We start from the raw sequence: 26,723 nt of genomic DNA, 5'->3' as shown, positions 1-26,723 counted from the left end.
AGATAAACTGTGGGATTGTAGCAATTTGTTCTGTAGTGGTTAACGACCTTCCCACTTCACTTCAGTTGGTAATAATTACTGGCCCTGAAGTCAGATGTGGTGAATATCCCATACTGGGTTATCCTTCAGAAAGAGCCAAGTTCAAAGGCTCAGAGGGCCAGGTCCAATGGAGACTCAAATCTTGTTCAGGCAGAGGAGTATGTAGTAAGAAAGAGCACATTATTGGTGCATTCAAGTTTTAGGGCATGGGATGAGGGTTCATTATAGGAGAAGGGAGAACACTGGACAGTTTTCAGATCTGGCCAGACCATTGCACTCCCTAAATATAGTTGCTTAAGATGTCCAAGCAAATATTATTAGGAAGGTGAGCTTCTGGTTTATTTTCTTCCTTGAAACATATCTAAAACTTTGCAATGTTTTCTTATAAAGTCGTGTAGACACACCTCGTTGCACGTAAGATGCTGCACGAGGATATTTACCCACAGGACATGGGGTTTATTTGGTTTTGATTTATTTTTCTTCAACTGCAAAAATGAAGCTAGGGAAATGATGCTCAGGCTCTGCCTTAGGTATGCACATTTTCAGGCAGAAGGATCCTTTTAACTGTGTTTCTTTTAAAACTGCTAGGGGGAAAAAAAGGGGCTATGGACATTGCATTTCTTCATCTCTTATTTTAATTTCAGGTTCTTTCTCAAAACATGAATAGGCTGGATGAGTTGCATGGCTAGTTAGGTTACGTCTAGGCTACTAGACAAATGGGGCCAGACAGCAAACTCAAGGCACCCCTGATTAGCTACAGTGCTTGGCTGATTGCTCGTTCCCTGGATCTCTTTCTGAGCTTCCCACAGCCAGCTCCTTCCAAGGCAAGCCAGAAAGGCAGTGAGCACGCAGCAGGGCAAAGCACAAGCTAACCAATGCTGCCTGTCATCCAAGCTGAGGATCTGTCCAGGTCTTCTTTTATATATAAATGTTTAGCAACAGCAATCCATCTTGTATTGGTGTGTTGCCTTTATTCAGAACCAATTATTTAATTAAGATATATCAATAGATTTGGCTGTTGTCATGGAATATTATTCTGCTACTGCATAAACTACAAAGGGGACTTATGAAAAACAAATGTCAAAGCAGAGCCAAAGATCATTACTATAAAAGGAAGATATCCTATTTTTTTGATCATGTCCTAATATAATATTTTTATCACATCCAGTGTCACATTCACACTTAAATTTTCTATGCAGTTGAAGCCAAGGTCCTTGGGTCACTCATTAAGGATCTTGTGTTTTGTCTGTTTTAGAAAGCATGCAGTTTATATTTGTAACATATAAAAACATGTACATTAAATTTACTACAAATATATACATTTATAATCTGCAAATCTATTTCTCTATTTTTACACATTTAGAACATGGTTTACATAGAAAAATCAGTTCATAAAACAGAAATATGCAGTTTTATTAAATAGATTCCTTACTTTATTTTTTTTTTCCTCTGTAGATTTCCATAGAATCCTAGAATGGTTTGGGTTGGAAGGGACCTTAAAGATCATCTAGTTCCAACCCCCCTGCCACAGGAAGGGACACCTTCCACTAGACAGGATTACTCACATCTCAGGCCAACCTGGCCTTGAGAACATCCAGAACATCCACTTGTGGGTCATCCACAACTTCTCTGGGCAACCTGTTCCAGTGTCTCACCACCCTCACAGAAAAGAATTTCTTTCTAATATCTGGTCTAAACCTACTCTCTCAGTTTAAAGACATTGTCTCTTGTCCTATCACTACATGTCCTTGTAAAATGCCTGTCTTCATCTCTATTTAGAGCTCACTTTAGGTAGTTGGGAGGCTGCTGTAAGGTCTCCCAAGAGCCTTCTATTCTCCAGGATGAACAATCCCAACTCTCTCAGTCTGTTCTCATAGAAGGGGTGCTCCAGCCCTCTGTTCATTTTTGTGGCTCTTCTTTGGACCTGTTTCAACTAATCTGTGTCTTTGCTGAGGGTGCCAGAGCTGGAAGCAGTATTTCAGGTGGGGTCTTATGAGAGCAGAGCAAAGGAAGATACTCCTCTCCCTCTCCCTGCTGCCCACACTGCTTTTCATGCAGCCCAGGAGAGGGTTGGATTTCTGGGCCTCAATCTCACATTGCTGGGTCACATCCAAGCCTTTCTCCTCAGGGATGTTTTCAATCCCTTTTCTGCCCAGCCTGTGCTGGTGTTTGGCACTGCCCCACATGCAGGACCTTGCATTTGGCCTCGTTAAACTTCATGAAGTTCACACAGGCCCACATCTCAAGCTTCTCAAGGACCCTCAGGATGATGTGCTTTCCCTCCAGTGTGTTGACCACACCACCCAGCTGGGTGTCATGGGAACACCTGCTGAGGGTGCACTCAGTCCCACTGTCCATGTCATTGACAGAGATATTAAGCAGCACCAGTCCCAATACTGACAATGAGCTGTTGGACTTGGACATTGAGCTGTTGGCTGCAACCCTAGCAGGATGGATGAAAGGGGTTCCTGCAGTCCAGAGTCTCTTATCACCATGCTCAGGGCTCTCTAATCTTTCCTGGTGCTCCTCAGGCTGCTCCTGGCTGTGTCAGTGGTACCCACACTAAGCAACAGCGGTGGGTAATAGTGGGCTGTACGAGGGTAAACCACTCACCTCTCTTGGGAGCCCATGGGTCCTCTGTCCATAGCTCATGGAAGAGTCACCCATTGTCACCTCAGCTGCACAGGTTGTTACACAGGGAGCAGATGGAGCTGCCTCTCAGTTCCAGCAGCAATCCTGATCTGACAGGTGTTTACTCTCCAGAGCAGTGAAGTGGTTCTGTGACGCACCTCAGCCTCCAGGGGAAGTCTCATCCTCCTGCAGGTCCTTGCCTGTTCAAACTTCCATTCTTCTCCATTACTGCCCCCCTCTCTCTGGGTGTGCTGGGGTTGGTTCTTCACTGTAGGTCCATATAAATCTCCAATTAAGTCATCAGAAAATGTGTTTGACAGTTCAGCTTCCAAATATGCATTTCACAGTCTTTCAGAGAAATGTGTGATTTTAAGTCTGCAGAGAGGAGCCCCCCAGATGATGCAGACAGGGTGATGCAGGGTCTGGCAGAACTCTAAGATGAAGGGTGCACCATGTATGGCATAAATAGTGACCTGCCAATGTCATAAACACCAAGTCCATTATTAAAATTATAAATTTATAGAATTATAAAGGCTCTGATACTGGAAACTGTGCAAGTACAGTAGCCATACAGTACATAAGAGAGAAGTGTAATTCACCAAGCATTCAATTACTTATGAGGGTTAAATAAGAGCAGCCTAGTGGCTTATTTGAATTGTGCCAGCTACCAGCAATCCTCAAGTGTTGCCTGAAATGAAAACATAATGATTACCCCTGAAGCATCAATTCCATGTAACCACTTCATGAGTCAATAAAAGAAGAAAGCATTTAAAATAGGACTTAGGTGAATATGAGCCCACAAACAGAGCCCATGCCCCCTCCCCAGAAATCTCTGATTTACCTGCTTTGTAACACTTGGCAGTGTTTTACTGTTTAAAAATTACAGTGTTAAACTGTTTTTAAACATTACTTTTTTATTTAAAGTTCCTCAGATTCTCTCAGTTTTGCTCTTAAGTGTGCACAGAACTGCCCCAGTCTGCTTCATAGAGCATCCACCTCTCTCCTAATCCAAATTCAGACTCTCTGATGAGGCACTGCTCCACCTCCATCTCCCTATATGGTCCAGTTTCTCCTCGGCTTAAAGAGTTCTCTATCTGGTCCAAAGGAGTATAAATTATTCTGAAAGGTCTATTTTGAAGCAAAGAGTTCAAACTTGACTAAGCCAGAGGAAAAATGCAAAGGGAACATGACTTTTCAATCATTCAGTGTAGCTGCTTGTCTGAGAAAGGAGAGCCTTTACTCTTGACCACTTTGATGACATGCACAGAAGTGCCTGTTGTAGCCAGTAAACCTTAGGGGCAACTGATGTTACAGAAAATGTTGTAAGGACAGGGTTTGGGAATCAGCACTACCCTCATGTTTCCTGTGAGGTTGCCCTGACCACTAAGATAGAAGTATTTTTTGCAGTGACCACATGCTGCACTTTAGGATAAATACCACCTTCTCTGAATAAGAGACAGTAAGAGATATCCCACCCCATTTTCTGAGAAATCCACAGCCTTGTAGTCTAAGACATGCAAGTCAGCATCCCTTCAATCTGAGAGAGGCATAGAAGCTCATAGAAAAGACCCTTTCTGCATGAAATCTCTCAATGTTTTGTTATTGGCCACAAAAGTGATTATATTTTAGAAGGAAAGAATTAAATTCTTGGCTGATTTTTTCAGTGTAAGGTTGTATATGCTGATCTGGTGCAGAGTGGTCTGAGCAGTGGATCCTGAAGGAGGTACCTCAACCCTGCTGAGAATCACAGATTCAGGAGGGCTCACACAGAGCCCGTTGCAGATTACTTGCTCTCTGCAAGCAGAACCCTGCTGTGCTGAAGAATCATGTTCTGCCTCATGGACCACATGGTTCCTCCACAAGAGCCTGGGTGCTCTGCACCAAAGCAGCTGCCACTGCAACTCCTTCAGCCTGCCACGGGGCTGAGATTGTTTCTGTCTGTAATAAACAGTGGGCTGTCTGGGGAAACACAGTGACAGAATGATGCTCTTCTCCAAAAGTTAATAACCTCTACCTGTGTATTTGTGTCTCCAAAGCCCAGGACTGCAGAGAAGCAACTGGGCACAGCTGTGACTAGCTGAATTTTGGGCACTCTCCATTAAAGAATGGTAACCAACACTCAATGGATTCATGCTGCCCAAACAAACTCATTGTTCCTCCACTGCAGGAGCACAACTACAGGATATCTCCCTTGCTTTTGTCCTTGGGGAAATATATCTGAGAAAAGGCTAAATGCTCTCCTTAAACTGACATAATTAGTCAGGGAAAACCTAGGATTTAAATTTACCAGATCGATGCTCATTATGTTAGGCTGCCCCTAATGACTACACTCCCCATGTGTGTTGTTTTTGTGTCTGTCTCAGGCTATGAAACTATCGTATCAGAATTGCTCTTTCTTCTTGCTCTGTTTACTATGCCTGATAAAGAATTAGCCCTAAATAATATATAAAACAGCAGAACAGCTTGCTCAGAATGCTGCTATAAACTCTCACACTGCAATTTAAATCAGCTGTTGAAGAGATGCAAATTACACGCATGGTGCCAAAGCAGGAGCATATGTAAAAACTCCCTTTTTTTCCAGTTGTGAATTTGCCTGTTGCCTGTGCAAATTCTCCCTCCTTTTAAACTAAGACTGAAGATTTGTTTTCTCCATATAAGTTTCAGGCTGCAGCAATTTTCCTTTCCAGACAGTGATATCCCATCAGACAGAGCAGTCTGAGGTGTTAAAGCCTTTGGTCAGACTTGTTATAGGAAACATCCAAAAATAAGTATCTGGGAGAATTTTTCAGCTCTTTGGCTCTGTACCCCTGCGAAAAAGTTTGCGATTTTTGGCTTCATACCCCTGAGAGTTTTGGTTTTGTCACACTTCAAAGGTGTGTTTTGTGTGAGATAAAGCACACACAATCTGTTAAAACCAGACTTTAACTCCTTGTTGTTTTTTTTTAATAAAATATAAGTTTGATTTATCAAAGTTAAAAATAATTAGGGATAGATTCAATTTAGATCAATACGTTCCTCAGTGTGGACACAGTCTCATTTGGATGACTTTGTAGAAGACCTCTGCTCAGCATGACTGTTGGTGGTAGAAGCCAGAAAAAGATCATATATCCTGACCCTGCAACATGGTTTATGTCAGCAGAGCTCTGAGCCGTGTGAAAGCTGTGTGATCTCCTCACAGCAATGCAGTGAACATCCTGCATTAAAGACCAGATTTGGTATTGGTAAAAAAGTAAGGCAGTCAGTTTAGGAGACACTTATTTTTTAGGCTGGCAAAGAGTTTTCATTCCCCTCCCATTTTTCCAGTCATTTTATATATACAAAGAACTGATGACAGAAAAAAAATGCTTGTGAAAGAACCCAAGAAGTAACTTAAGGATGCCTTGCAGTAAAAACACAGATTCTTTTTCACTTAGGATATGGTATTTGAGATAGGAGATTCCCCAAAGGAAAGGAGATGTGTGAAGGAGAGGGATAGGACGCTGAGTTAAACAAGCAACAGATCAACTGATGGGAGCATTGAAGGTGAGAGTCACTGTGGAGGAATTAATGTCAAAATAACCTTCTGCATACATTGTGTGGAAATGAGTTAAATTGTAAGGAGGTAAAAAATAGGAAATACTTAAAAATAAAAGGAAAATTTTATTTTGTTAGTGCAAGATGTGGTGGTTGTTTGCATCAGTGTCTCTGACCTGTTGCTGATTGATATCTATACCAGCTCCTGACCATTTCTGTTGTCATTTGTCCCTATCAGTGAGCCATCCTATTTGTCTAAATCCCATTGTTCACCTGTGTCCCATGTATCATTTGGTGTATAATTCCATATCAGCCATAAATCAATGTCTGCTCTCTAATATTAGTTACCCAAGCTGCTTTTATAATTCAAGTCCTGCATATGCCTTCAGACAGTAAAACAAGGAACATTATGGAGAAAAGCTGGCAGAATTGTTAAATAAAGTGAGTGTCTGAGGCTCAGAGGAACAAGAAGGGAGTTAAGATTGATTCTAAGTCCTTTCTGTAGCCTCAGAGATAGGTATTGTCTAAGCCCTGCATTTGAGACTATAGCTATTGACACTTATAGCTGAGCTTCCATTAATTTCTGCAACACAAAATCAGAATCACAGAGAAGGAACAAAGTAAGACATATTTATATAGAAATGAATAAAGTAACATTTCTTTTAAAAGAAATATTTTGAAATGAATATGCCAAGAAAAAGTAATCAGTTCATTCTGACTGAAAATAGAAACTTAGGCTAGTAGCAACATTTTAATATTATTAATACTTTTTTTTTTCCCTTTCATTAAGTAGATCTTCCCTCCTGCTTTCTCTTCTCAGGGAACACATTTATATCTTGTGTTCCATGCAGTCTCTTAGATGAGTTGGCTACCCTGGCTTCATAAAACATTATTAATAAGATTAGCCAGAAGGAGTTTGTCTGACCCTATGCTGGAGTGCAGATTTCATGATTTCATGATTGTAGATGCAATACCATCTTTTATTTAACCACATTCAGGAGTGTCCCAGGCCTCTGCACAAGTTATGCAGTTCACATGCCAATCAGCAGGGAAGAGCTCTGTTTTCATTAATGCAGAGCAACTGAGCCGTTTCTCAGGGTCAGGTGTGAGGAGCAGTTCTTCTACCTGCTCCCATAGAGGCTGAGAGCCACTTCAGTGAGCATTGTTTTATGAGAAGAGAAATTGGGGCCCAGATCTTTTCATGTCATCCATTTGCCCAAATACTATCCATTACTCTTTTGCATTGGAAGAAGGAAAACTTTAGAAAGAGATGCCTTGTGAAGAGGTGCTTGTCATGACTTGGAAATTTGAAAGATTAGTGGAAAGCTCAGAGAAAGAAAAACAATTTGATGGACATATGAAAGATTATGAAAGTTTGATTTGGATATTCCCAAAGTTGACATAAATTCTAAATAACTTTGCATTTAATCTTGTGGTTCCAGTGGGAAGTTTCTAGATGTAAGATTTCCGATTCACTGTTTTTTAGACTTATTTCCGCAGTTTCATTTACACATGGAACATTTTAGCTCTGGGAGTGGCTGCACCCAGTCACAAGTGTTACTGAGGGTTGTATAGAAATGTCTGAGTGAGCTTTCAAGTGATTTGTTCAGAGATGTGCTGCCCAACACCGCAGCGATGCAGTCTGGGGTTAATGGCCTCCGGTGAATTCCAGCCTGCCATGACTACATTGGTAGCATCCCTCAAACTACCTGCATGAAAGCCAGCTCTAGCACATTATACAATCCATTGTGACTGCTGTGGCTATATATTCTTTGCAGACTAGCTCAGGTTATCTGGGTAAATCAGGAGCATGTCAACTGTTTAATGGGCTTTCCTTTTCCGAACTCCTGGTTTGTGAAGCGAAATGAAATAGTGCCCGAAAATTGTTCTTGTTCAGTGTCTATTAGATAACCTGTGTGGATATATCCCACTGTAACCCAGAGCTGACAGTAATGTATGTTTCTGTTATCAGCCTCAGCAGAAAGAGTCAAGGAAGAATGAACACATCATATGGACTATCCTGTAGTGCCAAATGCAGAACTGAAGGGGCTTTGTAGAGTGAGACTTACCTTCCTCTGCCAGAGCTGGGTCTATGGACAAAAGCATTCACTGAATGTGAAGCATGCCAATCCAACAATTTTCACAAGAGCTTTAAGGCACAAAAATGTGCATCTTAGCAGGGATTCTCCTTCCTTGAAATGTTGATAGGATTTTACCAGCTTGACTCCAGTTACATTCAGCAATAGTCCCACAGCTGAAAACTCACATACCACTTCCGAAATTGACTATTCACTGTTTGAGCTCAAACTGTGTCAATGTATATATATAGAGAGAGATGGCTTTAGCAGTACTCACTCTAGAGAATTTTCTTTCAGTGTCTTTTCCTGTGGTCACCTGGACCTGACAATCACTGGAGTGTTTGTCTTGGGAGGCCTCAGTGGTATTTTGCTCAAGAAGAATGTTCAGCTCTGGAATATCACATGCCCTTTTTGCATCCAGGTCATCTCACAGGGACATATTTTTGCTTAGATGCTTTCTCAAGCTAGTGCAGGGAAGCAGCTTAAATCTTGATGTGAGAGTAGAGTTCTCTTTTTGTTTGTTTGTTCATATATATTTGCATGTGTGCCTGCATGTGCACTTCTCAAAATAGGCAGCTGGAACTAGGGAAAAATTGTACTTTCTGCTGTCATGCTGATTCCATCCAGTATTGCCTCTATATCTCACCTGCTATGGGTAGGGCAAAATGTTCTCCCCAAGTTGGAAAGATACCATTTTCATAAATGGTATTGCTCACATGTATTTCTAGATACTTGGTAATTCTTTGACTGAGTGATATTGATGGGAATGAGAGTCCTAAAAAAATTTTAAACACCTAAAGATCTCTTCAGGTTTTTCTCTGGTTCTCTGAGTGCTTTTGTGACTCTTAGCCTCAGTCTGTTGGTTATAAATATATATTGATTACACAAAATACAATTCTGAGTCTTGAATGCAACAGTAGGCACCCAGAATCATTGCCATATTCCTACCAGGGCAAATGGCATTCTCAGCAAGCTAAGTTATTATATATGACAGTTGAACTTTCAGAGGATGTTGGTTTTAGCTTGATGAAGCAGAACAAAAATTTTGTCTTTATTTGAGTTTACCAGCAAATTGAATCAGTGCAAAATACCATACAATTACTGCATTTGTTGAGACCTCTGGCCTCATGGATTTTTGGGTTTGGTTTTGTTGCTTTTGTTTGTTTGTTTGTTTTGTTGTTGGGTTTTATTTGTTTTTGTTTTGTTTGTTTTGGGTTTTTGTGGGGTTTGATGTTGTTTTTTTCCCTGCTGTTTTTTGTTTTGTATCTTTTTTAATTTGAAGGGATTTTTGTTTGTTTATTTAGTAGATATGATTATTATGAATTAGTAATAAGTGACATAAACTTAATAATCCCCATTGGACTGTACTGAACACTTCTGTGGAAGAAGGAATTCTGTGGGCATGATTATACTTAAGCAGTCAGAGTGATGAACTTAACAGAAATCCCATAGAAAGACAACCTTATAGAAGAAAGGCATCACTACCCAGCAAAAAATATCAGCTTGATTTGTAAGCCTTAGGGTAACTATGTTGTCCTGGTGCCATTAATTTTGCCTCCTCTGACTGAGCTGTTAAGACTCTAATGAGATGATGATGTTTAAATAGAGGGAAAGATTGGTTTTGCCTAAAGGCAAAATGATAGGAGAAGAGAAAAATCTTACCTAGGTGCCTGCAAAAAAGGCTACCTATGGACTGCCTCCTGATTTCTTACTATAATCTTAAGCAAACTCATTAAATTGTGTGAATTTTCTCATCATGGATTGGACTATGAATTATATGGGCCCTTGGAAACAAGCATGCAGCTGCACTTCTTCTGGAGTAGCTGCAGGTCCTCCATGTCTCAGAGGAACTTTTTCAGTGCATCAAAGCCACCTTTTTCTCCCTGGCCCAACACCCACGGTCACAGGCCACAGGACTGGCTGAGCTGCCTTCGATAGCACTTCTCCAGTCGCCCTCCTGTGTGCTGCACTCTGAGCAGGGAAGGAGCTGGGATGATGAACAGCTTGTCCCTGTCTAATGACCATGGCCAGCTGAGGTGTCCCAGCAGCAGTTTATCCTTGTCTGACTTACAAGGATGTGCCTGCAGGGCCATGGAGAGGTGCCTTGGCAAGCTCTTGAAGTGGTAATTCAGGCACCTGTAGTACTGCAGCTGCAGAAGCAGAGGCCTCCTTGGGGGTTTGCTCTCTTTCAGGTCTCATGAGGACTCTGATGGATCTTGGAGGCTGTTCAGTTTGGTTGGGGATAAATAGTTCCTAATACCCCAGATGTGTCCAGAACTTGCATTTAAAAAACTATCTCCAACAAGTTCGTCTATCCTCCCCTGCTGTCCTAGGATGTCTGTTACTGGTGCTCGGGTCAGCATGTGGGTCTTTGTCCTGCCACCGTCCACATTTTGATCAGCTCCCTTGTTTGAGCTCTTACATGAAATCCCTGTCCTACAGACAATGGGATTCTCAGTCCCTGGTGGGATCACTGCCTCCCCACTTAGCCCCTTGGTTCTGTTCCTGGATTCCTGCTCTATCTCCATTCTCAGGTGGGATTGATTTTAGTCTTTTCAAATACTCTTAATTATCCTGCTCTCTGTTGTAAAGGGAGAAGGGAGATTTGGCCCATCTTTCTCCTCTGTATACACGAAGTAAACCATTTGAGATAGTGAGAAAAAAACCCTCTGCATTGGCATAAGGGTTGAATTGAGAAAGTAGACCAGAAAATACTACTTATGGAAAAAGATACAAGATTCATCACAGATCTGTAAATATCTTGTCAATATTCCCACTGTCATTCATAAGGTGGTTCTGCCTCATTATCTTTTATTTTTTGCTTCCACATGTCTCTGCTTTGCTCATAGTTCTCTATGTGTACTGTACTTTAGTTTGCCTTACAAAATCCCTTAACAGAAACACATATCAAAGAAAATTGGCAAGTACACAGGTATCATTTTAAATCTCCTGAATGATTATAATATTCCCTTTCCACTAAGGACAATTTAGTAATATGGTTCGAATTAATGTGAAGAGAAAAGGCTGCCAGGTGCAACCTGGAAATTCTACACCAAAAAAGACAAGAGCTGGGATGAACTTGAGGATGTAGATATGATTAGTTGCAGTTAAGATCATCTTCAGGGAGAAGTACGAGTAAATCTTCTCAAGAATATACCCAATGAAGAAAGATTTTTGACTGTGTGCTATCAACACTGAAGAATATTTAGCAAAGGCTGGAGTTAGGAGCTGGATGGGGCTCAAATGTATTTCTTTCAGTACCCATCACTCCATATGGGAACTGTTCTGCACATTGGGATGGAATCACCTCCTCTGGCAGCAGATAAGGAAAAGATTCATTCTCTAGACAGATGGCAATAAGATCACAGACACCTTGGGTACGGGAGTTTTGAGGCAACATGCTGAGCACATTCAGGGCAATATTCTGTGTATTCAAGTTTCTTGTGGGTAAGGTAAGCAGATGAGTGCCAGGGACTTTCTGTAAGTGCTAAGTGCCCTGAAGTCCCAGGAGGTGTGTGACACATTCTAATGTCAGGGTTTTTCAAGAAGGCAGTGTCTCAGAGAGCCCTGTGGACTGGCAGCAGCAGCAGCCCCAGCCCCTCTGGGGAAGCAGGGGAAAGGGAGATGAAGGGAACAGAAGCCATATCTTAGCTGTTTATCAGAATACCAGATATGTACTTTCTGGTTGATTTGAGCATTAGCTGCCTGGTTTGGACTTGGTTTGGTGGTTTTTTGCCTGAGTCCTTTTGAGAAACATTTTCCTTATGACTCAAAGAACATTTTGATTATCTTGAATGTCCCTGAAAGGCACCTGGACTGTTACCTTGTTGCATTGGAAGTGACAAAAGGAAAACTAGGGGGAGAAAAGGATTTAGTTATAAAGTATACTTTGCTTAATTTTTTGTAGATAATGTCAAGTCTTTTTATATTTAGGCAGTAAAGTCAAATTAATTATTTCCTTTGCCTTTGAAGATTTTTAGATTGTGTCCTGAAACCTTGGCTATGCTTCACAGAAGTTTGCTGCTTTCATTTTAATTGAACTATTAGATTAGAAAAATCTTATGAGGTGTGTTTTAGTTTACCATTACCTCTTGTCCTACTGCAGAATGCCCCACTAAAAAATTTGTTCCCATGTTTCTTACAGGCCTGCTTTAAGTATTGAAAAGTCACAATAAAGTGTCCCTGGGACCTTCTCTTCTCAGGCTGAAAAAATTTTACATACCTTTTCAATTCCCAGAGCAGGATGTTGTGGGTGACTGTGTCAAAGGCCTTACAGAAGTCTAGATAAATGACATCTGTAGCCCTTTCCTTGACCACTGATGGTCACTCTATCATAGAAGGCCACTAAGTTGGTCAGGCAAGACCTGTCCTTGTTGAAGCTGTGCTGGCTTGTCCCAAATCACCTCCCTGTCCTCCATATGCCTTAGCACAGCTCCTAGGGGGATGTTCCATGATCTTCACAAGTTGAGGTCAGGCTAACAGGTCAATAGTTCCCAGGGTCCCCTTTTCTCCCATTTTAAAAATAGGTTTGCCAGTCACCAAGAACTTCCCCTGATTGCCATGGCTTTTCAAATATCATGGACAGTGATTTGACAACTATGTCAGTCAATTCCCTGTAGACTCTGGGATGCATCTAATCAGATCCATAGACATTTATATTCAAGTTCCTCAGATGAGGAAAAAACCTGATCTCTCTAATTTTTTTACTGAATTTACTGAGTTCTTATAGTTCTTATAGTGTTCCACTTCTACCAGCAGAAGGCAAGAAAAGACATTATAATTAAGTACGGAAAAGGAGGGAGGTATTTACTTTATTGTAAAATACAGTGCTCTGGCATGTATCTACTCCTGCACATCTGAACTGCAGTCTGTGATGTGGCAGCATATTTCCTAACATACATAAGCCATGTTTTCCCAACGTAGTTAAGCATGTTTACTAGGTTCTGCTGACACTCAGAAGCTGGAACTGTGATGCTCATGTATGATGGCCTCTGCAAGACAACAGCTGTGAGCCTCCTCCACTGTTTTCACTGTCAAGAATGATCTTCAGGAATCCCATATCACTGAAACCTGTAAAAAAGTCCAAATCAATAAAAACCTAGTGGTGAAGAACCAGGCTACAGAGCACATAGGCAAACTGGACACAGACAAGTACATGAGACCACACAGGAAACACCCACAAGTGCTTAACATAGCTGTGGAAGCTGGGTGGTTGCATTCGTAATTGTCTTTAAAAGGTCATGGTAGCTGGTGGAGGTTCCTAATCTTGTGGAAAAAAGAAATGCCACTCCTATCTCTAAAAAAGGCAAGCAGGAGAATACAGGAGTTACAGGCTGGCCAGCTGTACCTCAAAGCCTGGAGCAAATCCTTCTTGAAGCCATTTCTAAACATGAAGGACAGGAAGATGACTGATTGTAGTCAACATGGATTTCTGAAGGGGAAATCTTTCCCTGGAATTCTAATAGCCTCCTATGGCAACTAGGAGGCTATTAGAAGGAATCATGAAAGGAAGGAATCAAGGAATTCATGAAAGGATCCATGAATCAGAACAGAGCAGTGTATATCAACTTTAGAAAGGCTTTTGTTACTGTCTCTCACAACATGGAGCAGACCGTTGGAACGGACCAGCCAAATGGGCATGGAAACCTGACTGAATTGCAATGCTCAAAGGGTTATGGTCAGCAACACAAAGTCCAGCTGGTGGCCAGTCCCTACTGTTGCACTACAGGCATGGGTACTGGGCCAGTAGTGTTTAACATCCTCATTCATTACTTGGATGATGGGACATGGTGCACCCTCAACTAATGTGCAGGATAGAGAAGACTGGGAGGAATGTTTGATGCCCTAGAGAATTTTCTGATAATCAGAGGGACCTGGAAAAGCTGCAGAAATGGGCCAAGAGGACCTCACTGTGTTCAGCAAAGGGAATGCAGTCCTGCACCTTGGAAGAAACAATCTGGGAGACGCCCAGCTGGAATGCAGATTTGCAGAAAAGACCATGGGCCTTCTGGTGAGCATTCCAAGTTGAACATGAGCCAGCAATATGCTCCTGCAGCAAAGCAGCCAAAGGACTCTTGGGCTGCATTAGGCCAGCAGGCTGGGGGAAGGGATCCTTTGCTCTGCTCAGAAATGGTGAGGCACATCTGGAATGCTGACTCCAGCTCTGGTCTTCCCAGTATGAGACATGGACTTATTGCTATGGGTGCAGAAAAATGTTATGAAGGTAGTTAATAGACTGGAAGATCTGTCACACAAGAAGAGTCTGAGATTGCTGAGGCCACTCAGCCAAGGGAAAAATGGTTCTGGGGAATCTCAGCCATGTGCATGGATAACTGACAAGGTGTAAGTAAAGAAGAGGTAGCCAGATTCTTCTCAGCAGTGCCTAGTTACAGGACAAGAAGCAGCAGGCACAAGCTGAAACACATGAAATTCCACTGAAAATATAAGAGAAGCATTTTGCGGTGAGGGTGACTACACACGGCACAGGTTGCCTAGGGAAGCTGTGGAGTGTTCATCTCTGGATATATTCAAAGTCTGATGTGGCACTGTCATGAGGAACCTTCTCCAGCTGATCCTGCTCTGGGACAAGAGGGACTGGGAGATCTCCAGAGATTCCTTCCACATTCAATTATACAGTGATTCAGTATGTCTGGATGAAGAGAAACACATTGTTCAAGGTACCTAGCTAGTAGAAACACCACCAATACAAAGGAACAAAAATGATAACATGGAGGGAAATAGCAGACTACTTGGCTTGTTTTTGACTTTGTATTGGAAATTAAAACACATTTGCCAGATAAAAAGGAAGTGTTTTAACACCAATTCTTGTAAAAACCTGAGTTGAACAACACACTTATTTGGAATTTAACAGCGTCAAAACATGTTGCTGTTGTGGTTTTTATTTCCCAAACCAACATTATTGTTTCCTTTAAGGTGGGTAGTCTAGCACTCAGGCAGTTGACAATGGGTTTCATTGGACTCATTAATTTATTCTTCCATTTTTCAAAGTAATAATGTTTCCATCTTTTGTAAATAAATTTCATATCTGAATTGTAAACCAAATGGGGACATTTACGTTCTCTGCACTGACATTTTTTTTAATTTATAAGGAATATGGTATAATTAAAAATAATAATGGCAAAATAAAGAAGAAAGTACTTGATACTCAATGCTTGTACCGACTTCTTGTCACTGAAATTCAGGCCTTTAGCATTTATCCTTCTTGATTCTGTTGAGAGCCCCTGTTTATTTCATCACACCTAAAAAATCAAGGAGGCTAATATGCAACTAATTTAATATTAAGTCCCCATTCATTCTGCCACACATCAGTGACTGCTGAGTAACAGCAAAGATGGTGGGAGGGAAGAGAATACAAATAGTTGCTTAATGAAAGCTATCTGTTCAGGCCAGAACAGATATTGTTAAAATATTTGGTAATGGCAAGACAGACACTTCCAGATCAGGTGCATGAAGGGCTGCTTGTAGACTGGAGTCAATGTGAAAAGTTTCCCGTGCTGGGAATTCCAAAATGGCAAATCTTTGCCTACAGTGGAGTAGCAGTGTGGAGAGGTAACCTTTTAACTTTATGTGCTGGAGGAAGGGAGAAGGGAGAGAGGAGTGGTTGCAGTGCTAAAGTATATTCTGCACTGGTACTGTGGATAAAACCCTCACTCAACTCTCTTGTGAATCTCTAAATGCAAGGATGTAGTTCTGTGTGTTTATATAACAACCTCCAATGAAACTAGGTTAAATAAATTAGTGTCGATAATGTTTTCCTTTTGATCAAAATTTACGTGAGCTATTTGGGAAAACTCACTTTCTACTTGTTTTCAGCCACATCTGTACCAGATTGTACGGAGGCTGAGGAATCTGTACTTTTGCTTCAATGTATATTGCAACATTTTTATTGCATTCCACAGGTCCTCCAGTAAACGTTACTTGCAATATTTTTATCAACAGTTTTGGATCAGTCACAGAAACCACAATGGTAAGTGCTATGATGCCACTGGCAAGAGAACAACAATACTTAATATATGTCATGAACACAACCTGTCAATTTTTCTATTTATTGTTCAACTTGCAGGTCCTCCTGTAAATGTTACCTGCAACATATTTATCAACAGCTTTGGTTCAATAGCAGAAACTACAATGGTGAGTGGGACTGATCATTGAAGCCATCTTGTGAAGGAGTGGGATGTTATGTAGAATAGAGATGCTCAGGATGTGGGGACATTTACTAAGCTGTGACGATACTAAAAGCCTACTAAAACCAAGATAAAATAAAATAAATATAAAATAATATCTATAAATGTATAAAATAGTGTGTATATATATTAAACTTACCTATCAAATCTAAACACACACAGTCTGTAGTGACTGTGATGCAGCAAATATAAGTGTGTGCCAACCTGCTTTCTCAGATTTCATTAGCTCTGAAGAGGCAGAGGAACAGCTGGAGCTCAGCTGTGGGTTTCCCTGCCAAGTGCACCATATTTGAGTGTGTTTTACACCACATGCTGAATTACCTGCTGCTGCAGAAAGTGGTCTTGTTTAACTGAGATAGATCTCTGTGAATTGCAGCCACATCAGTCACAGAAGTAAGAGTAAAACTTGAGTCAAATGACTAGAACATGTGGGTATAAGACTTAGGTATTTTGAGGTTAAATTAGTACTAGGAAATGATGGGATTCCACCTAACTGAATTTTTTTATTTTGACTGAATGCAAAGAACATAGTAAAAAAAAAAAAAAGTTAGATTTTCATTTTAAAAATTGCAAAATATGGGATAAGCAAAATCAAACTAAGAAAAAACCTAAAATATTCATCCAAGTTTTTAATTTTTTTTTTAGTCTAGAAGTCTATCAGTCTATTATCTTTTTTCAATATTTGCTAAGAAAAGATATTTTACTGATTCTATTTTAAAAGATGATGGGTTTTTTAATCTTTTTCAAAAGTGAATAAAAACCTATAATTTTTTATTCAAGCCTACATACACCTGACTATGTGGGTTAATCCACAGAGATATTCTTGACAGATTTATCATAATAAGGTGATAAACTGATAATAATTATTACGTGCTCATATCTATGGCACTTTTGAAGAAATTGCAATCTCTGTTTTCCAGAGATTCCTACAGAGCATCCAGGTCTTTCTGGATTTGCTGAAGCCAGAGGCAATAAAGGTACTTGGCTTTCTGTAGGACTGAGAACTTGGTGATTAAAAATGAACTTGCTACCCACTTGGAGTAAACCAAAAAAGTAACTTTTTTATAAAATGGAATAGATACTGCCCTGTAGACCTTGTGTTATGAAGGAAGAGAAGATCTTTAGCCTGACTTATGTATTTTGTTTAATATTAATTTAGATTCAATTGCAATTAATGCCATCATTTTAGTAAGTGGTGATTAAAAAATGCAGGAACACAAATCTTCTGCTCCTAAACAGTTTTATTTAAAAACCCCATCCTGTTATTTAATGTTTTCTAGAGATAAAAGGCAAGTTATTTCTAGGCCAGGTTTCTTTCTTAGCCATGTGGAAATGACTTTGCTATAAATGGCAAGCTGTAACATGCAGAGCTATAAAACAGATAAGTTAATGCTTTAGACTATATATCTGTAATATTTTAAAAACACCTTAAAAGTAAGCTAAAATCAATTTAAAAATGATAGGGAAAAAAAACCCCACCAGGATGTAACATAATTTTCAACAGACTTAATTGTCATTATTTTTGGAAAACATTTATTGTTTTCCTGTGTTTTAAGGATTCTGAGAAGATAGCTGTAAACGCAACATTTTTACCCAGACATGTCTGTTGATCCCTGTGTGTAGAGACATCAGCATAGCATTAAGTAGCAAAAATCCTGCACGTCACTAGCTTTACAAGATGGCATTCAATGAAAATATTTGCACGACCTAATGCTGATTGCATTAATTAGACTCCTTCATTGCTTTGATTAAATCCCCTCATTGCATTTTACCTTCTATCAAATATGTTAATGTGCACCTTTCCAATGTTCATTAACACATTTTGCTGAAAACAGCCAAACATCCAAGTAGATGAAAACAAAGACTATTGGCTTTCTTATTTTGCTTTGTTCATTATATCTGCTGAAAATGTGGAAAGATCTCTCTAAGATGCTGTTCAATTATTTGATATTGATTTTCTTAATGTTGTTGCTTCTTTAATGACTATTGCGACTAGTTTTAGGGGTCTGCTCTGAGAGGCAGACATCAATTACTGTTCCAACTACTTTGCCTTTCTGAAATAGACATAATCGTGTGGTAAGGTTGTTGGCATCCCTTGTGATAAATAACAAGTATGTTTGACTCCTAGGAAACATTTTTCCCTATAAAATGCTCTTGATGGTTTTGACATAAAACTAAATGATTCATTTAAAAGCCTGGATTGCAAATTCAATAGAGACAGTCCTGTCTCAGAGGAGAGGAGTGCTTAGTGAAACCATGTACACACACTGGAGGGACATTATCAGAATATAACTTGGACCATCTACAGCAGTTAATTGGAAACTTGGAAGATGAAAACTTGCTCGGAGAAGCTTTCAGTAGGAGAAATTAACATGGTAAACAGGATTATAGGCCCAGACCTACTAAATTCAGTAAGCCACTTTCTCAGTAACATTTTCAGGAGTAGTTTCTCTTCTCTGGTTGAGACACAGTACAGGATAAAATTCCCCCCTATGTGAAGGGCCAGCACAACTCCAATGTCCAGCACACTCCTTTAAAAGCTAAAGCCTTACATTAAGAAATAAAAGAGGATTTTATGCTGGTTCAGATGGCTGAATATACTCTTCATGAGTTTTATTCCCAAGGACCTGGAGAAACAAAATGCAAATGTAACTCTTTCTGCTCTGTAATGCACACATGGGACAATATTCCAATAGATTATTTTTCCTGGAAAAGAATTTTTTTTCCTACTTAAATGATATATGTATTATACCAAAATGAAATAAAATAAAAATTAAAAAAAATAAAAAAAAAATAAAAAAAAAAAAATAAATTAAAAAAAAAAAAAAAAAGAAAAAAAAAAAGCCAGAGTCAAGATGACATAGTTGAAACTTTTCTTTGATTTTTTTATTTTTAATATAAGCCCTAACTTGCGCAGAAAGAGAAAAAGATGTTTCTGAGTAACTTCACTGAATGAAGCAGTTATGAGAGTAAACTGTATCTATTTTTGGAAGTATTTACACATGCAGTATTCAGCAGAAAATTCACTGTACAGGATGACTGCAGTTGAATATCACAGATGAGTAATCTACATCAGCCTGGGCAGTATCCCAAAGAATTCAGATGTTCAGTGCTCCTAATGACCAGGATTTTTTAGCTATCAGCTGTAGGGGAAGTTAAGACTGGTTTGTACATTGACAAGCTAATTGTTAATTACAGAAATGACTAACTGTGAGGACATTATTATCGTCATTATGCCCTATAATCAATGTCTGACACTGTGCAGCAGGTTCTCTGTCAGGGTATGTGATTCAAACTCCAGTTGTGTTTTGAGTACTTATGTTAGCCTAAGAAATTGCCATTTCTTAATTTAAAAAGCTTTGCTGTGGCTGGCTGTTTGGTACTATCTCCCATCCAGAGGAAAAAAACCCCATAATTACAAATAAGCTTATTAGATCCTGATGAATTCACATGTGTACTTTTAACTAAATAAAAGGCTCCTACTGAAGCCATTGGGGATGAATTGCATGCTTATGCCCATAGGTAGCCAAGTGCTTTTTCTGTTGCATAGCCTTGGAATAGATCATCAAACCACTGCTTTTCAGTTAGCATTCATCTTTAGGATTTAGAGAGAGGCAGTCTTTTTGGCAAACCCCTCCTATTGATGGAAGGCCAGCTAAGTCTGCTGTTTGTTTCAGATTCCCAACTCAACTCCTGGCCAATCACTGCTGTTGCAGGGAAAGGTGGGAGGAAAGCTCAGACCAAAGACAAGTGCTGGTTCAGAGACAGAAAGCAGCACTGTACAGGGCAGGGGGCTCCCCTGCTCTCCTCCTGCCAAGCAGTGCCTGAGACCAAAGGGATCCAGATTTGCTCTGGGCAGTGAATCTGGATTTAGATTTGATGAAAAATGATATCTATCTACATTCCTATAATACAAACTAAGTCTGTCTGTGGATCAAGTCCCTCAATCTTCAGATAGAGCTACTAAATCTAATCAAATTAATATTCTTTCAGTATGTTTGTATTACTCTGAGCTTATGGCTTGAGAACAGAGGAAAACTGTTTATCTGAGTTGCCTTGAGCTATTGCTGACACTGGTATTGCATCTGAGATTGAATCTTCAGGTCCACACTCCTTGTTCAGAGTGGTGGTGCTGTCAGAAAGAATTTGCAGAGTAGGTGTACTTGTGGTTGTGTAGGAGTGCATTACTACAGTTCACCCACTTCTACCCTCAGGACCTTGCAAAATACACACTGTAGTGTCTGCCTCAACTCCATGTTGTTCTGCCATTCTCAAGAGAATTTTCTTTCAAAACATAGTTACACTGGTAGCTCAGGAAAAGTAAATTCAGAATTCTGCATGTGATTAGGTCTGACTCTAAACACATATCTCTCTCAACTGCTTATACAGCAAGCACAAGAGAAACAAATAATGCTGTTTTTGTGATGTGCATATGTACATTTCTATATCTCATTAATATATCTACACATATATATGCAAACCCTATCAGATGTAAACAAAGATTTAAGTTCTGTTTTGCTTCTAACAACAAAGCTTGCAGAGGGAAAGCATTTTTAAATTTATCGGTGTGATGACTCTGATAAATTTATGAAGAGATATATTGAAAAATATAGTGTAATCTTACTGGCACTATTTATGATTTTGGTATAATATATATTATCATATACAATCTTTTCTATGAATAAAAATTTTTCAAACTGTTTTTTTATTATCTAAATCACCAACCACTGAAGTTCATCAAAGCAATTTTTAGATATTTCTATATAATTTACTGATCTGACTTATTTATGATTTCTATGTCATGGGGGGGAAAATCCCAGTTTTCCATAGATTTCATTATATATCATATTACAATGAAGAATGAAAGGCAGTCTCACAACTAGCTGTAGCAATTTTATTCTATCAATAGTTTATCCTGCCTTCTTTTTTGCAGAATTAGAATCAGTGCATTCCTGAATTTATAGCTAAAGCTGTCCCATATAAACACTGAGACACATATATGCTTAAATATAAGCTTAAAGACACATTATAAACATAAAAAACTCTCAGTTGCTAAGACCAAGAAATAAAGGATAGTATTATGGATGGTGTATTCTCAAAAGATGTGATGACATTTTAAAAGCTCAGAACTGCAAGTAGCTATTTGATATTTAAATGTCTGAAACAAGATCACCATAAAAAAAGTACAATGACTTGTGAAAAACAGATACAGGCTTTGTAAGTATCTTTAATAACTGCTATTCTTGAGACCTCTCTCAGGTCTGTCTTGTTCTGATTCCTGTTTTGAATCACATCTACCCAAGAGCAAAATCAGTATGAAAAACAAAGAAAGAAAAGTTATTCACTTGCTGAGATTGTGAAGCATCTTCCTGTTGGGTTCAAAATCTGCATCAGTTTGGATGTCAGAAATGTTCTGTCAGGGCAGCAGCTCACTATCACCCCAGGGAGCAAAGGGGGCAAAAACTGAAGCTCGGAGGGGCTCGTTCACAGAGTTTGTGTATTGGGCAAGCTGCTTTCTGCAGCTCTGATCAGGATGAAAATATTTCTCTACATTTCAAGGGTGATAACTTCTTTTCTATACAGTTCAGTTGTCTGACTAAAACCCAGTCAGCTCATATATTTTCCAAGTCAAAAGCACAGTGTTGCCATTTTAATGCGCATCTGCTACCATAAGGCAAATCCTAAATGTTAATGCTTTGTACTGTCAGCAAAATTATCTGATAAAGCATTCCTTCAGATAATATAATCAATACAAATATTATTAATTATTTTTCTTTTAGAGGAAGAGAGGATGGATATTTCTGAGAGAGTGTTCACAAACAAATTCAAAGTAGTAATTTCAGAGAGATGAAGATCTTATTTGTGACTTTGGAAACCTGGGATATGGAGAGTAAGCATTTGCTTCTTTCCATTCCCTGCAGAGAGTTTAGAACCTGAAGGCTCTTTTTGCACTCCCCTTTAATAACCAGTTCTTGACACAGTGTTAATGTTGGTTCTAAATGAACCTCTAAGTAATTACTGCCTTTTCCAGACCACCAAGCAGAGGAATACAATCAGGCCAATTTTAATGGCATGCAGACAGGGAGGAGTAAATGAACAAACATACACAGAAATCATACAGGAAACAGGAAAAGGAAACAAGTAGTAAATAAGTGATGACTTAATTTCATCTATACAATTTTGGCTGCACTGGATTTAAAAACTATTCATGAGAACATTAGACATAAATGACTTACATACTGGAATGCGTTTATTTAAATTGGTAATTTTATAGAACCTTTGATAAAATTGTATATATTTAGCTGCAATGCTTTTTGAATTTCCAAGTATCTCTTAGGTAATCCACAATATTTGAAAGATGGTTACATTAAACTGTGGAGATTTCAATTAATATTTTTCTCAAGGAATTTTGATTTGGAAAATGTACCAGTTGTGTTAGTATGGTTTAATGCAGCATTTTGACAACTTTATTTTCAAATGACAACTCTGATGTGCAAAGGATAACACAAATGTTTGCTGTAATGCTGGTACTGCAGTAGGTCTAAGAACATAAAGCAAGCTAAAGTGGGCTTCCAGTTTTGGTGGCTTAGTAACCTTTTTACATGACATTTCTGTAGGACTACAGAGTGAACATTTTTTTGAGACAGCAGTGGAATGACTCACGTCTGGCTTACAGTGAATATCCTGATGATTCCCTGGATTTGGATCCCTCTATGTTGGATTCTATTTGGAAGCCAGATTTATTCTTTGCCAATGAGAAGGGAGCAAATTTCCACGATGTCACAACAGACAACAAGTTGCTGAGGATTTCTAAAACTGGAAAGGTGTTGTACAGTATCAGGTAAACCAGTTAATTTTATTTTTTTCTCTTCATCCCTTTCTTTCCCTCCCTGTTTTTCTGAATGCAATGTAGATGTTTAATTTTTTGTTGTCCCATGTGTACAACCAAAATGAGACTTAGTAATAGGGTAGAAGGAAAATTTGCCTGTGTTTCTTTGCTAACATTTTACTTCTTGCAAAATAGTCTCTAAGTGGCACAGTGGTACTTCTTGGTCTTGTTGAAAACTTGAGGGTGTCTAGAACTTTAATGGTATGCCTCAGTAATTCCCATTAGCATTAGCTCAAATCATTCCTCTTGTAAAGAGGGAATCCTCTCTTCAGTACTGTTGGTTGCAATTTATAAGTAAAGGGGAATATTAATTTAAATAACTGCTTAACACTTTAGGTAAAAACATGATTGAAATGCAATAAATTGGACATGGAAGTTGCTGGCTAATTGGATGTATCTAGTCACATTTAAAAAAAATCCACCTGGAACTATGGAAAGCATTTGTTTTTAATACTAAGTGCAAGGAAGTGTGTGGCATGGGACTAGATTTAGCTGAATTAATAAACACTGACAAAGTATGATTTGATATGACCTGATGAAATGGGACATAAGCAGAAAAACAAAATTGCATTCCACAGGCATAAATAGCAGAAAACAACCTGCAGTATTCGCTTGACATTCTGCTTACTGTGAGCCATTAATTGCTTAATAGTGGTAGCCAAAGATGCAAACCACTCTATTATTGTTCTTAGGATTGTTTAAAATGAAGTAATCAGTGGAGTTTTTTTCTTCCTGGGAATGCTTTTTGGCTTTTGCCTTTTTTGCATTGTGGAAAGTAAACATGATAGTATTTGTTTAACAGGTTGTTTAGTGAATTTGCTCATCTGTAAAGCAGATTAGGTTAGAAGGCAGTTATTTCTGATGAGGTATTGTGGTTTTAAATGCGTTTTCATTAAGGAATTACTATTGATCCAGGCTCAGGATAGCTGTGGTCTTTAGGATGTTAAATAAAAAAAATATTAGCATGGAACTTCATCCACTTACATAATTCTTGTGGAAATTCCTTGATAAGAACCCAGTAATATTCGGACAGATGAAGCAGGGTTACTGAGCAGGGTTTCAAATTATTCTACCTGAAGAGTTTGAGAGAAATAATAGGATAAGAGAATGGTACCAGCACTAACAGAGTGATAAATATGCTGTCACTTACAAATATTTCCTGTTTCCCCCTGAGAAAGAAATGAATGCATCTGTTTGTTTGAATGACATCAGACACCATCTCGGTGGAGGAAATAGTGCAGTTGAGTGCTGCTCTGAATGCAGATGGAGAGTTTTCCTGACATTTGCTCATGCAGCAAAAGTGATATTTTTGAGCTGCCGTATCATGTTTGTAAAATTCCCACACCTAATGCAAATTAATTTGAAGCAGAGTAAGCGGTATTCCAAGAGAGCACTGAGCAAAGCTCATTGCTTCTCATTTGTATCGCACAACAGCAACAGAGTAACCTGGCACATTTAACATGGCATATAATTTTTGAACACTTTACAGTGAAGAAAACTTTCTGGAGTATGGAAACTTGAAATCAGGAGCAATTAGAAATACTTGTCTTTACTCACTAGATACTGGGCTAGATACTTCTATTTCGTGTCAGCTGCTTGTAGTTGTGCTGTGCAGAAACAAACAAGAATATTTTGGTGATTGGTTTCAGTACATTGTGAATGTTCACCACTGCACCAATAGCACTTTTCCTGCCATTGAGATATTTAACATTTAGCATTTAGTGTGCTTTAAGTGTTTAAATCACTTCACAAATGCCTCTGGGATGTAGCAGGTAGGCTGTCATGTTGCATTTCCAAATTTAACAAAATCAAGATAAAATTAACCTTGCATAAATACAAACAGTTCTTTGCATAAAGCAATTTTAGAATTGTTCCTGGTACTTAACAGGCAAGAAGCAAAGTGTGTGTATTATATGGCAATGGTATCCCTCTTCTCTATATACTGCACCAAAAACATGAAAATACACCATGCAGGAGACTGAACTGGCTCATGCTGTTTAATGCTCTCAGAGGCCAAACCTGCCCTTTCTGAACGAAAGTTGGGAAGTCACCTGGGACAACTGTTCATGGCCTATATTTTACTGAAATGAGACATTTGGTTTGGGATATAGGTGTTCAGAAAAAAAAGTGAAAATCTGAGTGAGAGTCTGTACTGTGTATCACCTCCACTGCAGTGCTTGGCTAAGAATTATCTCACCCTGTGGTAAGCGTGAGGCTCTTCATCCTTCTCCTGTATAGCTGCTCAAAGAAATAAGCTTAATACAGCACAGAAGAGACATAAAGTAGATTTCCATCAGAGTTTTCCTTATAATAATCATGGTGCTCATGCTTGCAGATTCCTACAACTATATTTAATTCCCTGGGAGTTGTTACAGAAAATAAAAAGTTGTTGATGGTTGATGTACCCACCTCTGAACCATAACTTTAGGGACTGAACCCCATTTTTGTATGTTTGCATGCTCAGATGATTACCTTGATACCTTTTTTGATCTCAGATAGCATGTTGTATGCAGCCTCAGACTCTATAGCTGAGTAACAGGTCTGCACTTCTGGGTGCTGCAGGGAAAGCTAGAGCCTTGTGGAGGGAACCCAGAACTACTTAATACTGCAAATATATGCCATTGTCACTGGAGATCTAGCAACAGCTCAGAGGCACATGCATTTTGAGAAGTCTGCAATTACAGCAAAGTTATATTCAGCGAGCAACTTCAGTTTAGTCAAGATCAATCTCAGTTCCACTCAAATAGAACAATTCAAAAACTGTTAAATAGCTATAACTTTTATTTTAAAACACTCTGTAGAGAGCAGTCAACAAGAAATGTTTGTGTTTATACTGTATGCTGAAAAAGCGATAAGAATTCACATCATAACCTACACAATGTCACCCCCTAGATACTTGTGACTCATCTGCTCCCAATCCTTGAGTGATTTCTTCATGGATTGGATTTTGGAGGAGGTTCTGCACTTGGAAAGCATTGCAGCACTGTGTGATGGTACCAAGAATCCTCTTCCAGGCATTCACATTCTGTATGACACCTGTATTTTGCAATTGCACACCCCACTGCATGGGCTTTATCTCCCAGCGACAAGGATCGTGTCTTCTCTGGCCACCTGAGGACACCTGGGACATCAGGAAAATGCTAAATAAACTCACAGAAGGCTTTATATTCTCTCTCAGCCACTCATTTGTGCTACCTGATTCCTACAAACTCATTTCAGGCTGCCAGCCAACTCAGAATATTAGCATCTGCCTAAAAGCTTATTTTAGCAAAGTGGTAGAAAGTGGTTTTATTTAAGGTTTGTGGCTTTTTTTCTGCATTAATTGCCTCCTTCTCTTTTTAATATTTTCAGTGCATGTCAGCCATATGA

At 39.2% G+C, this 26,723-nt stretch overlaps 1 protein-coding gene across 2 annotated transcripts in view; it reads left to right on the top strand.

Moving 5' to 3' along the window:
* GLRA2 (glycine receptor alpha 2) overlaps positions 1-26,723 on the top strand; it is a gene marked incomplete at both ends in the record, with an annotated part of 120,638 nt that overhangs the window by 7,545 nt on the left and 86,370 nt on the right. The window contains 2 exons of one of the 2 annotated variants that reach the window (XM_083881399.1): positions 16,345-16,412; positions 23,083-23,306. In XM_083881399.1, coding sequence (XP_083737525.1) covers positions 16,345-16,412; positions 23,083-23,306 — 292 coding nt within the window. Of the gene's footprint in view, positions 1-16,180; positions 16,249-16,344; positions 16,413-23,082; positions 23,307-26,723 lie in introns of both variants that reach the window. The other variant, XM_083881398.1, reaches the window with a different exon arrangement.

This window comes from Zosterops lateralis (genome assembly GCF_965231275.1).
Source record: "Zosterops lateralis genome assembly, chromosome: 2".
Classification (NCBI taxonomy): Eukaryota; Metazoa; Chordata; class Aves; order Passeriformes; family Zosteropidae; genus Zosterops; species Zosterops lateralis.
The sequence above is the reverse complement of the archived record's forward strand: the minus strand, read 5'-3'. Positions and strand labels throughout refer to the sequence as shown.